This window comes from Onychostruthus taczanowskii, unplaced genomic scaffold, assembly GCF_017590055.1.
Source record: "Onychostruthus taczanowskii isolate IOZ18803 unplaced genomic scaffold, ASM1759005v1 scaffold28, whole genome shotgun sequence".
NCBI classification, from domain to species: Eukaryota; Metazoa; Chordata; class Aves; order Passeriformes; family Passeridae; genus Onychostruthus; species Onychostruthus taczanowskii.
Window position 1 is genome coordinate 7,300,185 of NW_024500128.1, and position 18,658 is coordinate 7,318,842.

The window sequence follows — 18,658 nt, forward strand, 5'->3', positions numbered from 1 at the left end:
TCAGATTAGATTATAGCTGCGCCAAAGGCTATCTTGAAACAAAAAGCTTCTTTAAAGAAGTTCCTTGATGACACAGTGCAAAGGTTCCTACATTTAGGGAAGTAATAATGTTTGTTGTGTTATGAGTATTGAAACTTGAGCATCTAACTTAGTCTTTGCAATGGTGTAGTTTTGTTTGAGATTGTTAATAGTTTGTTTGCCAAATGGAGAAATCAGTTGGGTGACTTAAAACAGTGTCCATTTATTGACTAGTGCTGTTGGACTGCTAGTTCTTCTTGCATTCAGTACTTTAAAAGTGATAGTGGTTTTATAGCCTTGCTTTAATTAAATAAATATTTTTAATTAAAAAATTCTGAGTTATTACTGCATTGAATTTATTCTGTCAGTTTTAGAAAGAAAAAATTTCAAAATAAATGAGTCAACCACATACCAAACTTTAATTAACCGTACTGTATCCCATACAGAGAAGTTCTGACCACGACTGCCTGTCGTAGAAAATTTTTTTACAATTTTTTTTTTTTTTAGAATTCCTCTAAGCTCATAAACATAATTTTAGGGAGTAGAATTTGAACTTGTAGACAGCACTTCAGCTCTGTGGGTAAATACAGCTCTCAAACCCTGAAAGTGAGGCAGTACCACCATCACATGACATCCTCTCAACTTTGCATGGACATAACCTAAAGGCTGAAATCATTGCTCCATGACAAGCAGTGCCTTGTGTTGCTTTTAGTAGACAGTTGTCTCAAGAAAGTGTTTTGAGACTCTTTTATAAAATATCTAAATTATCCAGTCTCATAAGACTATCCTCAGAGCTGCTACATTAATAAACAAACAGTTGTAGGATTGTGCTGGAAGAGTGGTGTAAAGGTAGCACAGTTGAGCTTTGAAAGATTGCTGGATCTAGTACAGTGAGGAGGAGGCATTTTAAGCACCTCCAGCATTTTCATTAATGTGGTGAGAAGTAATGGCTAACATCCAGAATTCTTCTCTTGTTTCACAGTAGGCCCTATTTTGGGTAAGTTTGTTTCAGAGTACAAGGCAACTGAAGTTTTGCCTGTGTGGAGAATTTATGCAAGGTGTGCTGAATTAGTGTAAGTCTGGGTTTAACATGAAGGCCTCCAGTGGAGTGACACAGAAGCAGAAGTGTCAAGTTGGTCCCCGTAGTGTTGAGGCAGTACCACCATGACTTGGAAAGTATAGGAAGGGTGCACTCATACTGCTGGCCTGTGTTTCAAATGGGCCTTGGTACCAAGTTGATCATGTTTTAATTTGTTTGTACATGCTCCACTGTTGCATTTGTACAGTCATAATATGGCAATTGCATTTGCTCAAAATACTCCTAGTATACCTGTGTTTCTGTGCCAGTTCTTTGGCCATCTAGTCAAAAGCAATTTTTTTTTTTTGCATTTTTTGCTGCAATTCATTATACTGTCTTGAATGTAGACAGCTTGGGTTGTTGAGAGGTTGGGTAGATAGCACTTTTCTACAAATGTCAAAGTGAACATTTCAATAACTAAGACAACAAGCCAATTAAGAAATTACTTGCTTTCCTTTTAACTTTTTTTTCCTAAACATCTCTTGCTTTAGCAACAGAAGAACCTTGAAGGATATGTGGGGTTTGCAAATCTTCCAAATCAAGTTTACCGAAAGTCTGTGAAGAGAGGATTTGAGTTCACGCTCATGGTAGTAGGTAAGTTTCTTTCTTTATTTTGAATGTTGATAGTTAGAAGTATTTTGATGTAGTTCTTAAAATCTGTGATGGTGATGTAAGTATGTTGTGCATAATCTCAGGAGAAAACATGGATCTTCTCCTGCTGGACTGATAAGTTTAGGTTGGTTAGGAAAAGAACATATCTGGTCCACAAGTTAATGAGGAGACGAATAAATGGTGAGAACTGTGTAGTTCATATGATCTTAGGAAAACAGTTTGGTGTGGATCTGGTCTAAAATGCTGCTTGCAAGTACGACTGAAATAATTTGAACTTGATTTACATTTGAATAAAAAAGAAATTTTTATGGTTGAGTGCAACATGGCAAGCCTTGTATATAACCAGGCAATAGGATCCTGTCTATTCTGCACTTTTGTGGCCACAACACTATGCTGCAAAATCAAAGCTTTAATTTAAACAAACCTTTCTAGTTTGTATGGTTGCAAAGAAAACCAAATGTAAACAGTTTGTTCCCTATGGACTACAGTAAATGGGAAATTATTGTTAGTTTGAATGAATAATTCCATTCAGAACAGTTCATTTAGTCTTCAGTCATGACCCAAATTTGTCATCTTTCCTGCTAGGGAATCTCATTTCTTTCTCTTTTCTCACTCTTGAGTACTTTTATGATAATGGACTGTTAGTAAAGTTGGGTACATTGGTGTGTAACTGATGCTACTGAATATGAGACCCTGTTTTGGCATGCTAATCAACAAAACAATAATGATAGTTTAGAATTGTTTTATAATAGCCATCTGTCACTTTGTTATCTAGTTCTATCTTTTGTAATTGCGCTAGCTTGATAGTGCTTTGTTTTGTCATCAGCACAATGGATTTCTTGTGCAGGCTTTATGTGCATGTAGCATGTAACATAACAGTACTATTGACAGAGTTAGAAATCAAAGGCAAATTGGTACAAACTCACTGAATATATATATGTATATATATAATGTATATTTTTCTTTGGATTACAGAAGTGATCTAGAATTTTTCAAATTTGAGGGTTGTTTTTTTCTTTTGGAACTTGGATGCTAGACTATAAAGGAACCAGTCATCAAGTACTTAATTATTTAGTACAAAACTGTTAAGTCTAAAGTAAAATTTGGTTTTCTGCTATCTACAGGTAATAAAAAGGAGGAAGGGATGAAACTGTCCTCATAAGTGGTAGATGTAGGAATGTAGTACAGCTGGAGAAAGTCTGCAAAATTACCTCAATGTTCTCTTGTGTCCTTGTTGTATAGTTTAAAGCAATTACATTTAGGAAATCTGTAGAAGGTGGAGGACTCTTAAGAAGAAAAATTGGTCCAAAATTAGATTGAAAATGAGATGTTGACTAGTTTTACTATTTTTTGTGCTTATTACTAAGACTTCGTTTGTTTTCATGGAAATTTGTTCCACTGTCTGGAAGCTTACTAGGAAAGGTGGCAGTATTTTCCTAAATTAAAAATGCCTGTAATTCTATTCTTTTGACCCCCAAGTATAGAAATCAGATACTTGATACTGAGTGTTTAAACAAAATGATGGCTGATCTTTTAGTACTCTAGGGACATCTGGGGAGGGGTGGGGCAGAGAAATTATTTTGTTTCAAAGTTAAGTGCCTGGTAATAGTCTGCCCTGAAAAAATGTGTTTGTTTTTAAATATGAAGATGAAATAATTTGTGTATTACTGATCACTTGTGTTGGCAAACACTGTAATGCGATCTGCGAGTAAATTGTTAGATTTGTAATTATTTGTTACTGTATTCATCCTGTGAGGTAGTGTACTGTAATTTGGTTTGAGGTCTTCAGCTGACATAATGATACAAATCTGTAATAGTAAATGGAATTATCTATATTCTACTTGGTAAAGTTTAAAAGTTAGAATGTAGTGTTTATCTGTGTATGGTCAGTGCTGGAAAAATAAGAGTATTTGATGTATTATCTCTTGGAGATTATCTAAAATATTCTTTTGCTCTTTCTACTCTTAAGAGTTATGTGTGCATGGCTACATTTTACTGCAGATTGCACAACTGCTGATCTGCTGACTGCTTTATTTGGAGATAGTGAGTGTGTTACCCATTTGTTCTGAAAGGCAAAAAGAGAAAAACAATACTTGTGGTTACTAAACAGGTACAACAAAGAAAACAAATCATATCTGGGATCTGTGTCCAGCTATTTTCAGGTGTCCATGAAGTTTGACATCACATCTAATGCATTTGTGTGGAAACTGTTTTCCTGTTGTACATTAGTGTGGAATTATCAGTTAGACTTAATAGATGTGCACAGTGTTGTATATGGCTTTTTTGTCTTTGGAATGTGTAGTATGAAAATTGACCAGTGTTTGGGGGGAATTTCCCAGTATGGTTGTACTATTGTGTGTGCTTCTACTGCTGTAGAAACAATTCTTTTTCAGTTTAACAGTGTAAGATTTTTGTGACTGAGCAAGTAGTAAGTACAGCACCAAACAGATCTGATGTTTCAGTAAGAATTTTTGCAGGGAAGTAGATTAATTTTGTAGAACATTTCCTGTGCCTAAAGTGTGAATGTGAGTACAGAAAATGCATATTTCCCCAGTTACTGTTATTGCCCTGGAATGATGGAGCTCCCCATAGCAGTTTGTGGTGGCTTCCTGCACTTCTTTGTGCCAGTGAAGTTGGACAGTGGGATTGCATAAGGCCGAGTAGTTGTTGAAAAGCCTAGAGAATGGTTTCTGGAGCAGGTTTTCTCCTCCTGAGCTAAGTTGGTTGGTGGCATTGGTTTGGACCCGTGTGGACAGATTTCTGTCTGTAACTTGCTCTTTTGAGTCAGGACTTGGTAGGATTGATGTATCTGATGCTTGTAATGTTAGTGAGCTCTTTTCTGTAAAGTATAGCTGCTGATTTCCAGGTGTTATGGTGTTTACATTAAACACAACTAATGAGTGAAGTGATTATGAACTACACACATACAAGTACAAAAAGAGGATGTCAAAATACCTTTTTTATATCAAATGTTTTAAGAATCATTGAAAAGTAAACCTTCATAGAAACTGGTGTTACTCTATAATATTTAGCCATAATAAACATTTTGACATTTCTATCTCTTTTTCTTTTCTCTGAATTGAATCAATTCTTTTGTTAGTGTTTATAAACTTTTTTTGAGAAACTGGAGACTGAGATAGCCCTTTGTTTTCCTTATTAATCAGTTTTCATTGACTTGTCTTTCATCTTCATGAGACAATTTCATATTAGTTATATTCTCAAAGGCTAAGCAGTAATTTTCATCATGCTGCTTCTGCAACAAGTTGGTTTTGAGAATAAAAACTCACAAGCACCTCCTCTGAGGATATGACATAAAGTGAGCAGAAGTACACATTTAACTGAGCTCCATTCTTGATGCTTTCAAAGTAAGACATTTAAGTAGTGGTTTAAAGCAACTGATTCTACATCTGAAGCACTAAAGCTCAGCAGTGGAAAAAATGTCAAGTTTGCCATGGTAGCCTGCTTCCTTCATAATCTTGTGTAATCTCTTCAAGTATAAGACATTTGTTGAAACACTTGAGAACCCGACATAAATATTTAGTCTGTCTGAAATCCAAAGAGTATTCTCTGTACTTCTCTGCTGTACGGGGTTTTTTTGGAGGAAAGTATATGTTTAAGTCAGATGTTTAAGAAGAGAAAACTTCCAGAAGTAATACCACTGTGGTTAGTAACTCACAATTAAAGAAAGTCTTAATTGTGGAATTGTAGTTCTGTCTGTTTGTTAATATAATTACACTTGCTTAAGTAGTGGGTGTGTGTTTTTGCTTTAGTGTATGTGAGGTGTGGAACAAATAGTTATTTTTCAGTGTGTCTTCCTTCTAAACACTGAGTCAGGAAATCCCTCTTTTGTTGTTGTATTGAAGTGACGCTGGTAACGGGATTTAAACCAACACCCAAGTAGATGCAAAGTCATGATTCTTAAAAATTCCTTTCTCCTATAGACCTTATGTACTTAAGAACATGTATTCGTGGGAACTTTTCCTAGAGCTGTGTGTTTCAAAGTGTTCAGGCTTCATGAGTCGCATTAGAAGTTGGACTTTCAAGTTTGGGGCTTTTTTATGTCATCTGATTTCCAAAGTACAGAACACTTAGAGTTGAGTGGTTTCCACAAGACCTTTCGACGCAGTTCCTAGTTCTTGAGCAACTGTTTGGAAGCTTTGACTTGAAAGCTGTTTTGAAACCTCTCCCATAGTAAATTGCCTGTTTTGTTTCCAAATTGTTCCTTTAGCCTTGTAGATCACCTGTAGATTACAACTGGAAGGAAAATGCCATGCAATATCGTTGGAGTCCTTCATTTGTAATTATATGCACACTCAAGGGGTTTGGTTTAAACATGGGTTTTTGGCATGGATGCAAAGAGAAGGACTGTATTTTGCAAGACTTGAAGTTACATTAAAGAAGCAGCACACCCTGATTTTAAAATGCTTTTATTGTTCACTGAAGAAAGCTTGGACCGGTTTAATACTTGTATCTTCTGATCATGTTCTGATTAGAATTACCCCCTTCACTTGTTCCTTTTCTGAAGCAATTTATTTATCAAACCAGCCAGTGGTACTAAGACACTCAGCTACTCACAGATACTTACACTTTACTTGCTGTCAGTTTTAATGCCAGGAACAAAATCATTTATCACAGGATAGGAAGAATAAATAAATGAAAAGTAACCTGTGTGTGGGCAGTACAACTAAGCAGGAAGAGTTTTGGTATGTTGCCAGTTCTTGTTGATCTGCTGTGATTTGAAATGCTCCTAGTTAAGGTTTCAGTCGTGTCTACCACGGTATCTGAGTAGGTGTTTGGCCTTTGGTGTGACCTTCAGTACCCGGCTGGTGAGGATCCTGCACTGCCATTGCTGAGCGTGCAGTGGCTTGTGCGTATGGTCAGGGGAGTGCAGGACTGGGGTGGAGTCCTCTTGTTTTTACAAAGAAGAAGCACTTTATGGAAAAGAACTAGCAAGATTTCTTGCAAGTATCCTGCCTCCATTCCCCCTCTAAGTTCCTTCCTTTAGAATACCTGAATTCCTCTAGTTCTCTCATCCTCTGAAAACTGCCCTGTGTGCCATTGGACATCTTTGGCTGCAGCCCCTTTTGGGCTACTTGCATGGTGACTGCCTGGTAACAGCTGGGTCTGGGTTAACAATCTTCCAGTTCTCAGGGTACTATTTTTATAAAGAAATGTTGAAGTCTGGTTCAACTGTTCTGGTATAATGGAAATAGATGCTTTAGAAAACTGGATAAAAATAAAATAAAGTTGCAGGGATTTTCTTCACAGGATTACGAGGCTTCCCTGAAGAATATATAAAGAAAAGATTGTTTTTAAGATTACAGAATTCTTTAAAGAAGTAATTTATTGTATTCCACTGATGATGAGTACAGAGTATAAAAATGGATGGCTAAATATGTTAGCATGTACCTGATGGGGATGCCAAAGCAAAATAGGTTGAATGTAGGAGAATTGGCAGAGGTAAAACCAAAGGAAATTGGTAGAACTCAGAATGGAGCCAGTGTATGCCCACAGATGACATCCTCCTCTGGAGGAACCTCTGTTTTGGAGTAAAGCCTCATCAGTCGCCTGTTACTCCTTTTTGTGGAAAGAGGTTGATAAACATTTTTGGAGAGGGCAGAATAGATGAATGCTGAAAATATTTAATGAAGAAATGTCTCTTCAAGATGTGAAAGATCAGCAACTCAACAGTGAGTTTACTGGCCTGCGTGATTTTCCAGTGAGTTACTTTCAGATGGGAGCTTGAAGTACATATTCATGTGAGTACTTGGCTTCAGTTAGAAGATCTTCTCTCATACTTTTTTGTTGGTTTATGGATGGGTTTTTTCTTATTTTTCCCCCTCCTCTTTTGTTTGTAAATGCAGTGAACTACAACTGGCAACATACTTGCTGCTTTTGCCTCTTTTATAGTATTTTGCTGTTTCTTTTTTCTATTGCTGGGGAAAAAAAAAAACCTGCACAAAGTGTGCAACCTGATGGAAACTTTACAATGGGTTATTGTTGAAACTTATTGTCAGGGAAATTCATTTAATCTACCTATTTGAGCTTATCTAGAAATCATAGCTTTTCAAATACTTTCACAAGTTGCTTGTAGCATAATGGCTTTTAATCACTCAATAGGAAAAAAAATTCTTAATTTTTGTTAAGCTCATTTTAAACATTTTCCTCTCTGTGCAGTAGCTTAAAGGTTCTAATGAACAGAACTAAAGTTGGCATTTAATAGGATTGGTCTTCAATTCTCATTTTTTAATTGTTTGCAATTACAACATTAATTGGAATTGTAGTGCTTACTGGATAACTTCTAAAGAGCCTTTGTATTTTTGTTTTCTTATTAAGTGTTTGGATGCAAAGCTTCTTGAGTAGATTATATGAAAGCCAACTGCAGTAAGGTACTTCTTATTGGATGCTTGCTATTACATGACTTAAGTTCTGACAACTAACCTTAAGTACTAAGTATTAGTATATTAAAATATTTCTTGGAAAAATAAAGAAAATGTTTTTGTAAAGCTTTGTGAGCATAACTGATCTGTTTCTCATGTGACAGTATTTTGGTCAGATCCTGGTTTTTCTATTAAAATTCTTTGTCTACTGGCAAGAGTAAAAAAAGTCTTTACTGGGAAGAGACTTATATTTCCAAGTGTGTGGATATGAACCCGTAATTTGGCAAAAATCTGCCTGTAATCTAAATTACTTGTTTTTTTCTTTTAAAAAGTGATGATTTTTTTTTCTATTCCATAATTTTTCCAAATTTTTTTTCTACTCCATAAATTGTTTTCATGTCAGTCTCATAACAAATGCTGCGAATTATTTTACTGGATCTCTAATAGATGAATTCAGAAAATTTCATAAAAAACATCTAATGAGAGATTGTGCTTTGCATTGTTAAGTGTCATTTTCATTTTTGAAGCCTTGAGGATTTTTGTGATGGTTCCCTGCATAATCAATCTGTCACAGTACTAGCTGTCTTCAGGCCATCTTTGCTGTATTCCTAACTGCATAAATATTTTTTCCTGGTGTTTTTTTCTTTTCCTACCTTACCATTTTTTGTTTTATTTCTAAATAAAAATGTGCTTGCTGATTTTACACGTCCAAATATGTGTGCACATGCACACAAACACACAATTACTCTGTTGATATTTAGGTTTTTGTAGTAAGCTTGTTCATTATGGTGAGATCAGCATTTGAACCTGGTCCTTGTTGCCGTTGGTGACAGGTTTGTAGGTCACAATTTAGCTGCAATGAATGCAGTCTGGCATTTTGGTATTAGAATTAGGATAATTAGTAATGTGTGAACTTGAACACATCTTAGAGAAGGTACCAAACTAATGGATGTTTTATTTCTTAAACTGATTATCAGGTGGCCAACACTTGTTTTGGTGCTATTCAGCAGATTGTCCTGAGCTGTCACATGCATGAGCCGGGTGTGAACTAAACGTTGCGCATCTTGTAAGCAGTGACGTGGTAGAAGTCACATTAGTAGTGTTTCCAGTTCCTCAGCCCAGGATAATCAGGTGACGCCATACTGCAGCACTGCTTTTTGAAGCCATCATTGCTACAAGCCCAGAGTGAGATTCAAAGTATGAGGCAGTTTTTTGTACAGATAAATATGCAGTATGAATTTAAAACTGCTTCTCATTTCTTGTTGGCTGAAAATGTTAATCTTGCCTGCCGTATCAAGAAATACTGACAACTTTTTTGAGGAATAGGTTCATTCTATAACCAAAGTGATATTCCTGGATGGAGTATTTGTGGTCTAAATATCCAGTTGCAGGAAAGCCCTTATGACCCATTAAATGTGATTCAATATGGTTGTTTTCCTTCTGGCTGATTTTACATCAGTCAGTTCAGATCTTCCTTGTCAATCCATTTGAAGCAGTTGGTTTTTCTTCCTTTTCCAGTGTTTTTCTTTATGTAGTATGGCTGTTATATGCAACTGATTCATTTTGGGTTTGGGATATTTTTCTGTTGAGGTTCTGAGCACATTTATTGATAAATGAGAGTTTGTATCATAGTCTTGTCTTGAATTTCTCTTATTAAAGAGAATGAGCATCTTCTAATTATATTTTTCTCACTTCTTATGGTGTATCTGATGGTATTTTCCAGTAATTTTTACCATAATGCAGTTCTTCAGGCAGACTATGTAGATTTATCAGTGGCTGGAAGGGAGAAAGGCTGCTGAAGCTGACTGTTTAATCCAATTACTTTTTTCTGTTTGAGTTCCTGTCATCCTTTACTTTCGTTCTCTATAGGTAGGATTTTTCTCTATAGGTAGTTTACCAAGAGCACAAATTTGAGAACTCTTACACTGTATCTTGGAATAGTGCTAATTTTCTGTCAGTGTTGATTTAAGCTATGTTAAGTTTGTAATGCCATTTGATATAGTTCCTTCCCTCTGTTAAACTTGAAAGCTTTGTTTGAGGGTCCTGGTTTCCTAATTTCACAGTCACTTTTAGCTTTTTGTCAGTGAAACTTTGGTTTTGGTCATAGATGGAACCTTAAGCCAGAATTGTGCTGTTGTCTTCAGAGTGGAACACGTCTGTCAAAGTTAATGCAAAGTGCATCATTCTGGTTCTTCTCATGAAACTTCTCCTGTGAAAGCTAAACAAATGTGTTTCATGGGACAGAGGCTTCCTCAGAAGGGCAGAAATGGTCTGTAATTCAAGGGGATTAAACTCAGCATTCTGTGGAGTGAGAAGCAGTGCGATGGAAGGACACAGATAAATGTGGGCTGGATAAAAACATCGTGTCAGTTCTAGCAGCATCTGGCTATGCTGTTATACTGCTTGGGATACGTGAAGTGGTGTTGTTTTCTGTATAAGGTGACAGCTTGTGTTTTTGAAAAGAATCTGGAGCATTCCCAGGTGACATCTCAACTACAAGCAGCAGTGCCTTTTAAAATAGCAGTCTGAGGTCATTTTATGTTGAATTTTGATATTATGGGCAAATCCATAATCATGGGTCCCTTGTCTGTTGCTCAGATAGTGAAAAAATAGTAATTCAGTGGTCTGAAGTGGAAAGAAGTTATTGGATGTCTGTGGAACGCTTTTCAGTAGAGGATCATGAGCATTGTGTTAAACTGAACAGCTGTTAAACAAACCACTGCTGAAGTATATAATTATCAGATAAGCAGTTGCTGGTGCTTGATCAGATCAAATAGCATGGAGTACCAAAGGGCATTCACTGCACACTTCCGTCGGTTTTCTTGCCTTCATGCACATTGCCTGTGTCATCTGTCTTTCCAGATAGAAATATTATGTGTTGTATTCACAAGTATGACAGGGAGGAATCTCAGGAATATTCCAAGTTTGGCTCATGAAAGATATGAGTGGTTCAACTGTGATGTAATAATCTGGTAAAGGACTGGCTGATATTTCATCTATAACTATCTCCTTGGACCCTGTGATGTAAATCTGTAAAACATTTACTTTCTCTCTGTTAAACTGTGATCCATTAATTTGTCTTCACATCTACGTGACTTTTCTGATGACAAGATATTGTTGAAATTTCTGTCCCACGCTGCAGAGTTTAAAGGGAGCTGTAGGTTTTCGGAGAGGCAACTTCTTTGTCTCAGAAGTCAGCAATTCTCTTTTACCATCTGTTTTTCCTTGGTTTGATGGATGGAGACAGTTTATTGTCAGTTTCCGGTTATTTTTTGCTCTGCTGTTTTCGTTATTAGCTATTTTCATCTGACATTGATGAAGATTATTTGGTTTGTTTTCTTTTTGTCATCCAAGAAAATGCCTTACATGGCATTGGCACAGTCTGTCAAAGAAGCCTTTGAGCAATTACTGTAATACCCTGCAGTAAAAATACCCTCTCTTCATGTAGGACTGAATAACAAAAATAACACAAGGGGATTTTTAAGGACCTGAAGATGAGTTTTCTTGGCTCTCGGGTGACGTGTGACAGTGCTTTGCTTGATAGGTTAGGAACATAAAGTAATGTTCAAGTTTATTGCAATTATTTTAAAGGAGATGTCCCTTCTGAACATTTCAGTCACCAGATTCTAACCTTGTATCTCCAGACTTCTGGCCAAAAACTTGGGGAATGTGAAAACCTTTTTGATGTTTGCTCAGGTTTATGACTAACCATTCTTCAGTGCTCTCAGCAACGGTAGTTATGAAAAGTAATCATATAATCTCTTTGTATAGGTCAGTGTGTGACACTCACAGCTCTGAAAAAGCCGGAGGTTAACTTGTTAGTATGAATCTTCCAGTGCAGAAAAAAAGTAGCTTTAAACAAAAACACAGTCCCCTTGTTTCCATGTACGCTGAAGCCTGTGAGCGAACTGGTACAGAGGTTGGTTTGAGCAGGACAAAAGAAGCCACTTGTCCCACACCCCACCTGTGTTCCATGGCAGCATTTGTGATGCATTGGTGAACTTGAGAGAAACTCCAGCTAAGTCAAACCTTGAAGAGTATGATCTTAGTTGCTCTGTCAAAACTCCTCCTGTACATAGGTTACTGTATCAATAAAAGTAGCATTTCACATTTGCTTATTCTGTAAAGTTGTGCCAGAATTTTTCAAGTTCTATTCTATTACTATCTTAGGGTAAGTAAAATTTTTATTTGAATTATTATTTCAAGAATATATATTGTCTCCTGTTTCTGAGTAACTGAAACAAAAAAACTAAACCAATTACTACTGCAGGGCAATGTCTTCTGCCAGTGATTTTGCAATACCCACTTGTGCTTCAATACAGGTAGACCTTAATCCAATAATGCATGGTGCTTGCTAATCCACTTAATAGACTAATACTGTCTAGTGGTTAAAAAACTGAATCCATGTTCTTAAGAAGAAAACCATGCTGTGTTTCTGAAATACTGTTCTTGACCTGTACAATTTGATCCTTTTAGCCACTGTTGTTTATTAGTAAAGTAACTCCCTTATCAGGTACTTTTTAGTGATTGAATGCAGAGAAATTACTTGAGACTTGGATGATTGGGTGAGATTTTAAATATTTTTAAATATTTAAATATTTTAAATATTTAAATATTTTTAAAATATTTTTAAATATTTGTCAAATTGAAACAGTTTGGCTTGAATCATCACAGCTATTTCAGTCTACAATAAGTAAAAGAATGTGATTTTCATATACTGTTTGGCTGTGGTTTGAACTGAGAACAGTGTCCAGTTTTTTATTTCACTGTGAATTTATCTGCTGTGGTTGATTTATGTCAAATGGCAAGCATTCAGATGGCTGAATAAAATAAAAGTGACTCAGAGGAAGTATTTTATGAGCTTTGCAGATACTTGGACGGTTTGAGGTTCTACTCAAAAACAGCTTCTGCTTTAAGTAACAGTAAATGCATTTATTCTACAACTAGTTGCATAACATTTTTATATACCTGCCTAATTAGAAAGTAGTTGAGACCTACCATTCAAGGCAGCAGCTGTGCTATGTAATCAACAGACAAACTTCTAGGCATTGTGTGTGTGTGTATACATATATATATTCATTCTTGTTCCCTGTTTTGGCACTCATCTGAAGTTTTCTATTTGGTCTTTTTTTCTATAAATAAACTTTATTTATAAGAAGTAATTTGCTATTAGGGCACAGTGTAGAGTCCTCTAATTGTGTTTCTAGTGCCTATTAAATGGTGTTGAGTGCCTAATACCAGGCAAAGATACAGGCAGTAGGATAAGTAGGAAATCGGAAGGAGGATCATCATAATGACAGTAGCTGAAATCATGTCATGATACTAATTTGGAGAAAACAGCTCTCTGTAGAGATGAAGACGTCTCCAATTTCATGCCTCCTGCAGTTTCTTGAGTCTTCATCTCGAGCTCTTTTAAAAGGCTACAAAACAGCCCTCTTGCAATAAATGTTAAGCAGCCATTTTGTGCTTGAAGTTTGTGCCTCACCGAACTCCATGCCTTTGGTTTTTGAGAAACAAACTTCAAATTTGATAGTGTGTGGGCCTGGCTGTTGATAGTTTCTTGTTTACTGTTTATAACTTTTCAAATACACATGTTGTGAAGAGGTCAAAATAGAGATTACTGTCAAGTAGCACCATAAACTTTGGGAGGTAAGTGATATTTCAAGGAAGCACCACTGTTTGTTTGCATGCCTTTTTACAGAATCATGGAATAGTTTGTTTGGATGGAATCTCTCAAAAATCATCTGGTCCAACCACTGTTCAAGGCACTTTCATGTGGTTTCTCTTGAACATCTGCTTTTGTCCTCTCTCAGGAAAAGGATTCTGGGTTGGATAAAATTAAGCACAATCCCATTTTGGAGTCACTCTTGATGATAGTGTCTAGTGTCAGTTGCCTTCTTGAACTTGTGGTGAAATACAGGCTTTCTAGTCTGATTATTAAAATTACTTGACAAATGCTTCTCTCAAATCAGTTTAAGGACTCAGTAGTCCAAGCCTTTCCAGGGACAGCATTGTCATGTAGAGATCCATCATATACAAGAGATGCTGCAAAGCGTCTTTGCCATTCACCTTTGTCATTTTACCACTGAGGTGGTGTGTTTTGGCTCAAAAAAGGCTGAACTCTGAAAGTGCTTTTATACCATTTCAATCAGATACAGAGCTCAGGGAGATGGAAGATGTTGATAGTTTGATAGGACTCTGAAGTCTTTGTGAATCTAATACCTTTTAGAATCAGTCTGTGGTTAAATTTGTGTCCTGACATGCTTTTAAATTTCTAATGAGGTGAAGTTAGGCCACTCACAGTATCGGGTTAATGAGAAAGTGAAAATATTTTAGCCAGAGATGAAATTGAGTTGCCTCAAAATAGATGGAAATGAATAGCATTTTATTAAATGGCATAAAATGACAGTTCTTATTTGAAAATTACACTAATTTCAATATGCAGATTGTGAGGATCTTTCTTGTTGTCTTTTTTAATAAACTGCTACAGAAAAGATAATGCAGTTAGTGAGTAAATCCATCGTTGTTTATCTTCTTCTTCTAGTATCTTAAAACTGACATGTTATTGCATCTTGGATTTTTTTTTTTGTGTTGCTGAAAAGCAGGGAGACAAAGGCTTCCCTGTTACTAGCAAGATGAACTTCTAGCAGAAAAGAGAACTTTTTCTGCTTACTCAAATAAGGCTGTGTTTGTCAATATGTGTACTTACCAGTCTCCTTAAAACTCCTGCTGTCAGCTTAAAAAAATCAGTTTAAGGCATGTTGAATGTGATTAATATTTAAATAAGTAAATTATTACAATGAAACACCAATAATATAAAAAAGCCCAGTAGCCATGCTTCACTACTTCACTAAACATGTCGTGTTTTTTACTTGTTTACATATTTCTTAGTGGTTTTATGTAGATGTATCACATTAAGGTCAGGATAGCCTTAAGTTGTCAAATGCAAAAATAAGCACTCAGGTTAGAGCTCTAGCTGCAGTAAAGGTTATTTTTTTTCTTACTGCATTTGATGGTTTTGGGGAGACTTCATAACTTCTATGTGCTCTTCATATTTGTGCTTTACAGAACACTTTTATGGGTTGTGCTCCTTCTTGAGAAAGTGCCATATCCAGACAACATTAAAGTGATGGGATTTTTTTTCTTTGCTTTTTTCATGTTGTTGTTTGTAGGTTTTTAATGTGGAGCAGGATACTGCTTTCTAATTCTCCAGCTGCTGGGAACTACACCTTTGCAAGTAAAGTAGAAGAGTCACATCCTAGACAAGTGTCATATCTTAAGCTGCTTGTTGTTGTTCATGCAAAAAACCCCAAATGGTTCTAACAAACCATGCACTTCCGATGAAGCTTGAGGCTGGCTCTTCTTGGGTAAGAGGAGAGAGCCTCTTAGCACTTTTAACTCAACAGAAGGATAAAAGATAAACTTTGACACAGAAATACTGCAGATTGCAGTGTCTTTTTGAGAGGTGGGCGTATATTCCCAATTTAGATTGGCAGTAATTGCCTTGTATTTCCCCATAAAGGATCTATCCTGTTAAACACCACGGTTTTTGATGTCAGATATTGTTGTCACATATATGAATATTATTATCTGAGTGACATGGACATCTCAGTTAATGTTACCTATTTATTACAAAGAAGCATAAAAGTGATGTTTCTTTTACTTGTAATAATCTGCAGATTCAATTTGCTGATTTGCCTTTTTTGGATTTTGTATAAGGCCTCTTTGTAGATGAAGTTCTATGTTAAATTCTGCTACGTGGAAGTGCAAAAAGATGTGAACTCAGATGGGTTTTCTTGATACAGTGAGAAGCTTTTAAATGAAGTGTCGTTGAAATAATTATTAAAATAAACGTAAAAATACCCAGGAATTTTTATTTTTTAGCTAAGACTAAGATAAGTAGAAAGACTGTTTTTGTTTCTGTAGATACTCACATGTGACTTCTCGGCTAAATTGTATCTTGAATATGCTTATGCTTCTGAGAATGGAATATGAAGGGCTGTCTCTTGTGTGCCCTTCTACTTGTTTTGTTTGAGCTGCTGTGTCATAGCAGTACTGTTGAGTGTATTTAGCATTCTTTCATGCCCAATAAATTGTAGTGCTCTTGTTTCTGATGTTTCTGGCTGCAGCTTTTTTGTTGATGTACTTTGAACCTTTTCCGGAAGGCTTTTTATTACTTACTGTTCAAAAACCATTTTTAGCTTTTTCCACATATTCTGACAAAGTGACTGCATATGTCAAAACATATGTATAGCTTCAGAGCTATCGGCTTCTAGCAGCAAGCAAAAGCTGTGGTTCTTTGAGCTATTCTTGGAGGAGGTGAGGACTTTTTATGCTGGGTGTGAAGGTGGGAATGTACCAAAGGGGAAGGTGAAAATAGGAGACATAGGAAACTTTTTTTGTTGTTTTTAGTGTTGAGATGTAAATTTTGATTTGCAGAACTAATTAGTAATTGAATTTTTATGAATAAAAAGGTGGAAAAATGTGACTGGGACAGATATACCTGCTGTGTGCTGCTCTCTTGTTTCGAATCCTGTGATTCAAATTTAGCACTGGGTGCTGCTGAAGAACTGGAAATCATGTGACTGGCTGGTGCAGCAGAGAGCTGTGGCTCATGGAGAACCATCTTCCTTGGCTGAATATGCTAACACGTGAATTTCTGTTCAGCCTCTGGCAATGTGCCAAAAGAGGTTGTCAGATGGTACCCCATGTCCCACAAGGATTTCTCTTATCTTGACTCTGCTGAATACCTCAGCATTTTTTTCATCAGACTTTGAGATGAGATCACTTTGGAATCTCAGAATTATGTGAAGTAGAGGTGGTATGTTCCATGTTGCCCTACAAGATTAGGATAAATGAGTGGCCACTTAACAGGTTGTTACAAAGCACATTGGTAAGGAGAGGCTCCTGACCTGTCTTCAGTCAGGTGTGCCTGGGACCTTGTGCGTAGACACTGTTCAGAATTAATGCAATTCCCTACATTCTACTTGAGCTTTTTGGAAATGGTCTGAATATTGTATCATGGGGAATTTTTGAAAGCATGAATCTCTACCTCTTTTATCAGAAGCTGGTTTTGCTGGTTTTGTTACATGTGAGCTGGTGGGTGTTTGCTGTTGAAACCTTAGATGGGTTTTTGGTCCTGCCCTTTCTCCCATGAAGTACCACTAAATCCATGCAGTAATCCTCGAGGTAACTCTTCATCTGACTCGTGTGATTCATGTCTTACAAAGACAGGCACTGTAAAAGGTTAAGTGCAGAATTGTTTCTTGCACAAATGTAGTGATCCATTGGCTCACGGTCATTCTGTGGGTGTATTGGCCACTGCTGTTCTGAAGGGTTTTCCTTTTTGCCTTGGAACTCACAGAGAAATTGGTTCAGTTTACTGCTTTCAAAGGGTGCTTGAATCTGAAGTCTGTCTAAAACTACAGATGGCTGAGAAGAATGCAAAAGAATATATAGAAGCTATTCTGAAGCTCTTTGCACTCGTTAGCTCTCTTGACACATGTAATCCCAATCTCATTTAGTTATAGAGACCTTTAGAGCAGGATCTGGATTTTGTATTTTTTTTTAAATAAACAAAACCTGGATATGGAAATTATGGTTGTGTGTTTTGGCTGTTTTTTAAGAGTCTAAGAAAGTAGCAACGACAATTTAGAATACTTTGTTTGTAACCTTTTTAATACAAAGTATGTTTTCCTAAAATGCAGTAAAACATTCCCTTTGTTAGTTGCTTATATAAGTTGTTGTGTAATGATGTTTTTGGGTGGTTTTTAGGATTTTTTTCAGCATGTCTCCATTTGCTCTTGGGCACATTTGAGTTTATGCATAATGACTATGACTTGTACTATGTTGATAATTTATCTACTCAAGCTTGTCGAAACTACTCTAGCTTGCCTTTCAGAACAGGCTTTTTAATATCTCTGTTCTAATCCTGCTAATTAGTAGTCAGCATTGACCATAAATCAAAACTAAGCACTATTGTGTATGCTCTGAACAGGATGAAGTAAAAAAGCTTTCTGCCTTGTCACAGGCATGTTTTTCTTGGCACTTCTTGTTTGAGGATATATGAAATGTAGTAGTTGTCTGATGTCGATCCTTCTCTGTTAAATGCACTGAACTTATAAAACAGTGTTTCTCCTATGCTCCAAGTCCAACAGTGATCATGGAAAAAGCAAGCGAAAAAGGTGAATTAAAAGCTGCAATGTTGTGGGATTTTTTTTTTTTTCAGTAGTACTGATATATTTACTTTTATATAAAACTTGCATGCAAAAGGGTGCTCAAATATGTTGTTTTTTCTGAAGTTTCATGAGATCTGTTATATAATGACGCATTTCATGTAGGAGTATGTTTGCTGTATACTCTGTCATCCTTCTTTTTCAGAATTTTAAGATCCAGAGGTACTAAATTCAATTTCTTTTAAGACATTCATGTATACTTGCCAAAATACTACTGAAAATAGCCCAACCATATTCTGCAGCATATTGCTGCCTGGGTCAATGGACCAAAGTTAGAATTGTAAATAAAATGTATTCAGTAGACTATGAAATCTGTGAGGGTAGAAGTGTAGTTG

The 18,658-nt window shown here is 36.3% G+C and overlaps 1 protein-coding gene across 4 annotated transcripts in view; it reads left to right on the forward strand.

Moving 5' to 3' along the window:
• The window catches only part of SEPTIN7 (septin 7), a 79,436-nt gene that overhangs the window by 17,189 nt on the left and 43,589 nt on the right, over nucleotides 1-18,658 (forward strand). For all 4 annotated transcript variants that reach the window (XM_041407742.1, XM_041407741.1, XM_041407744.1 and 1 more), the window contains exon 3: nucleotides 1,588-1,690. In XM_041407742.1, coding sequence (XP_041263676.1) covers nucleotides 1,588-1,690 — 103 coding nt within the window. The remainder of the gene's footprint in view (nucleotides 1-1,587; nucleotides 1,691-18,658) is intronic.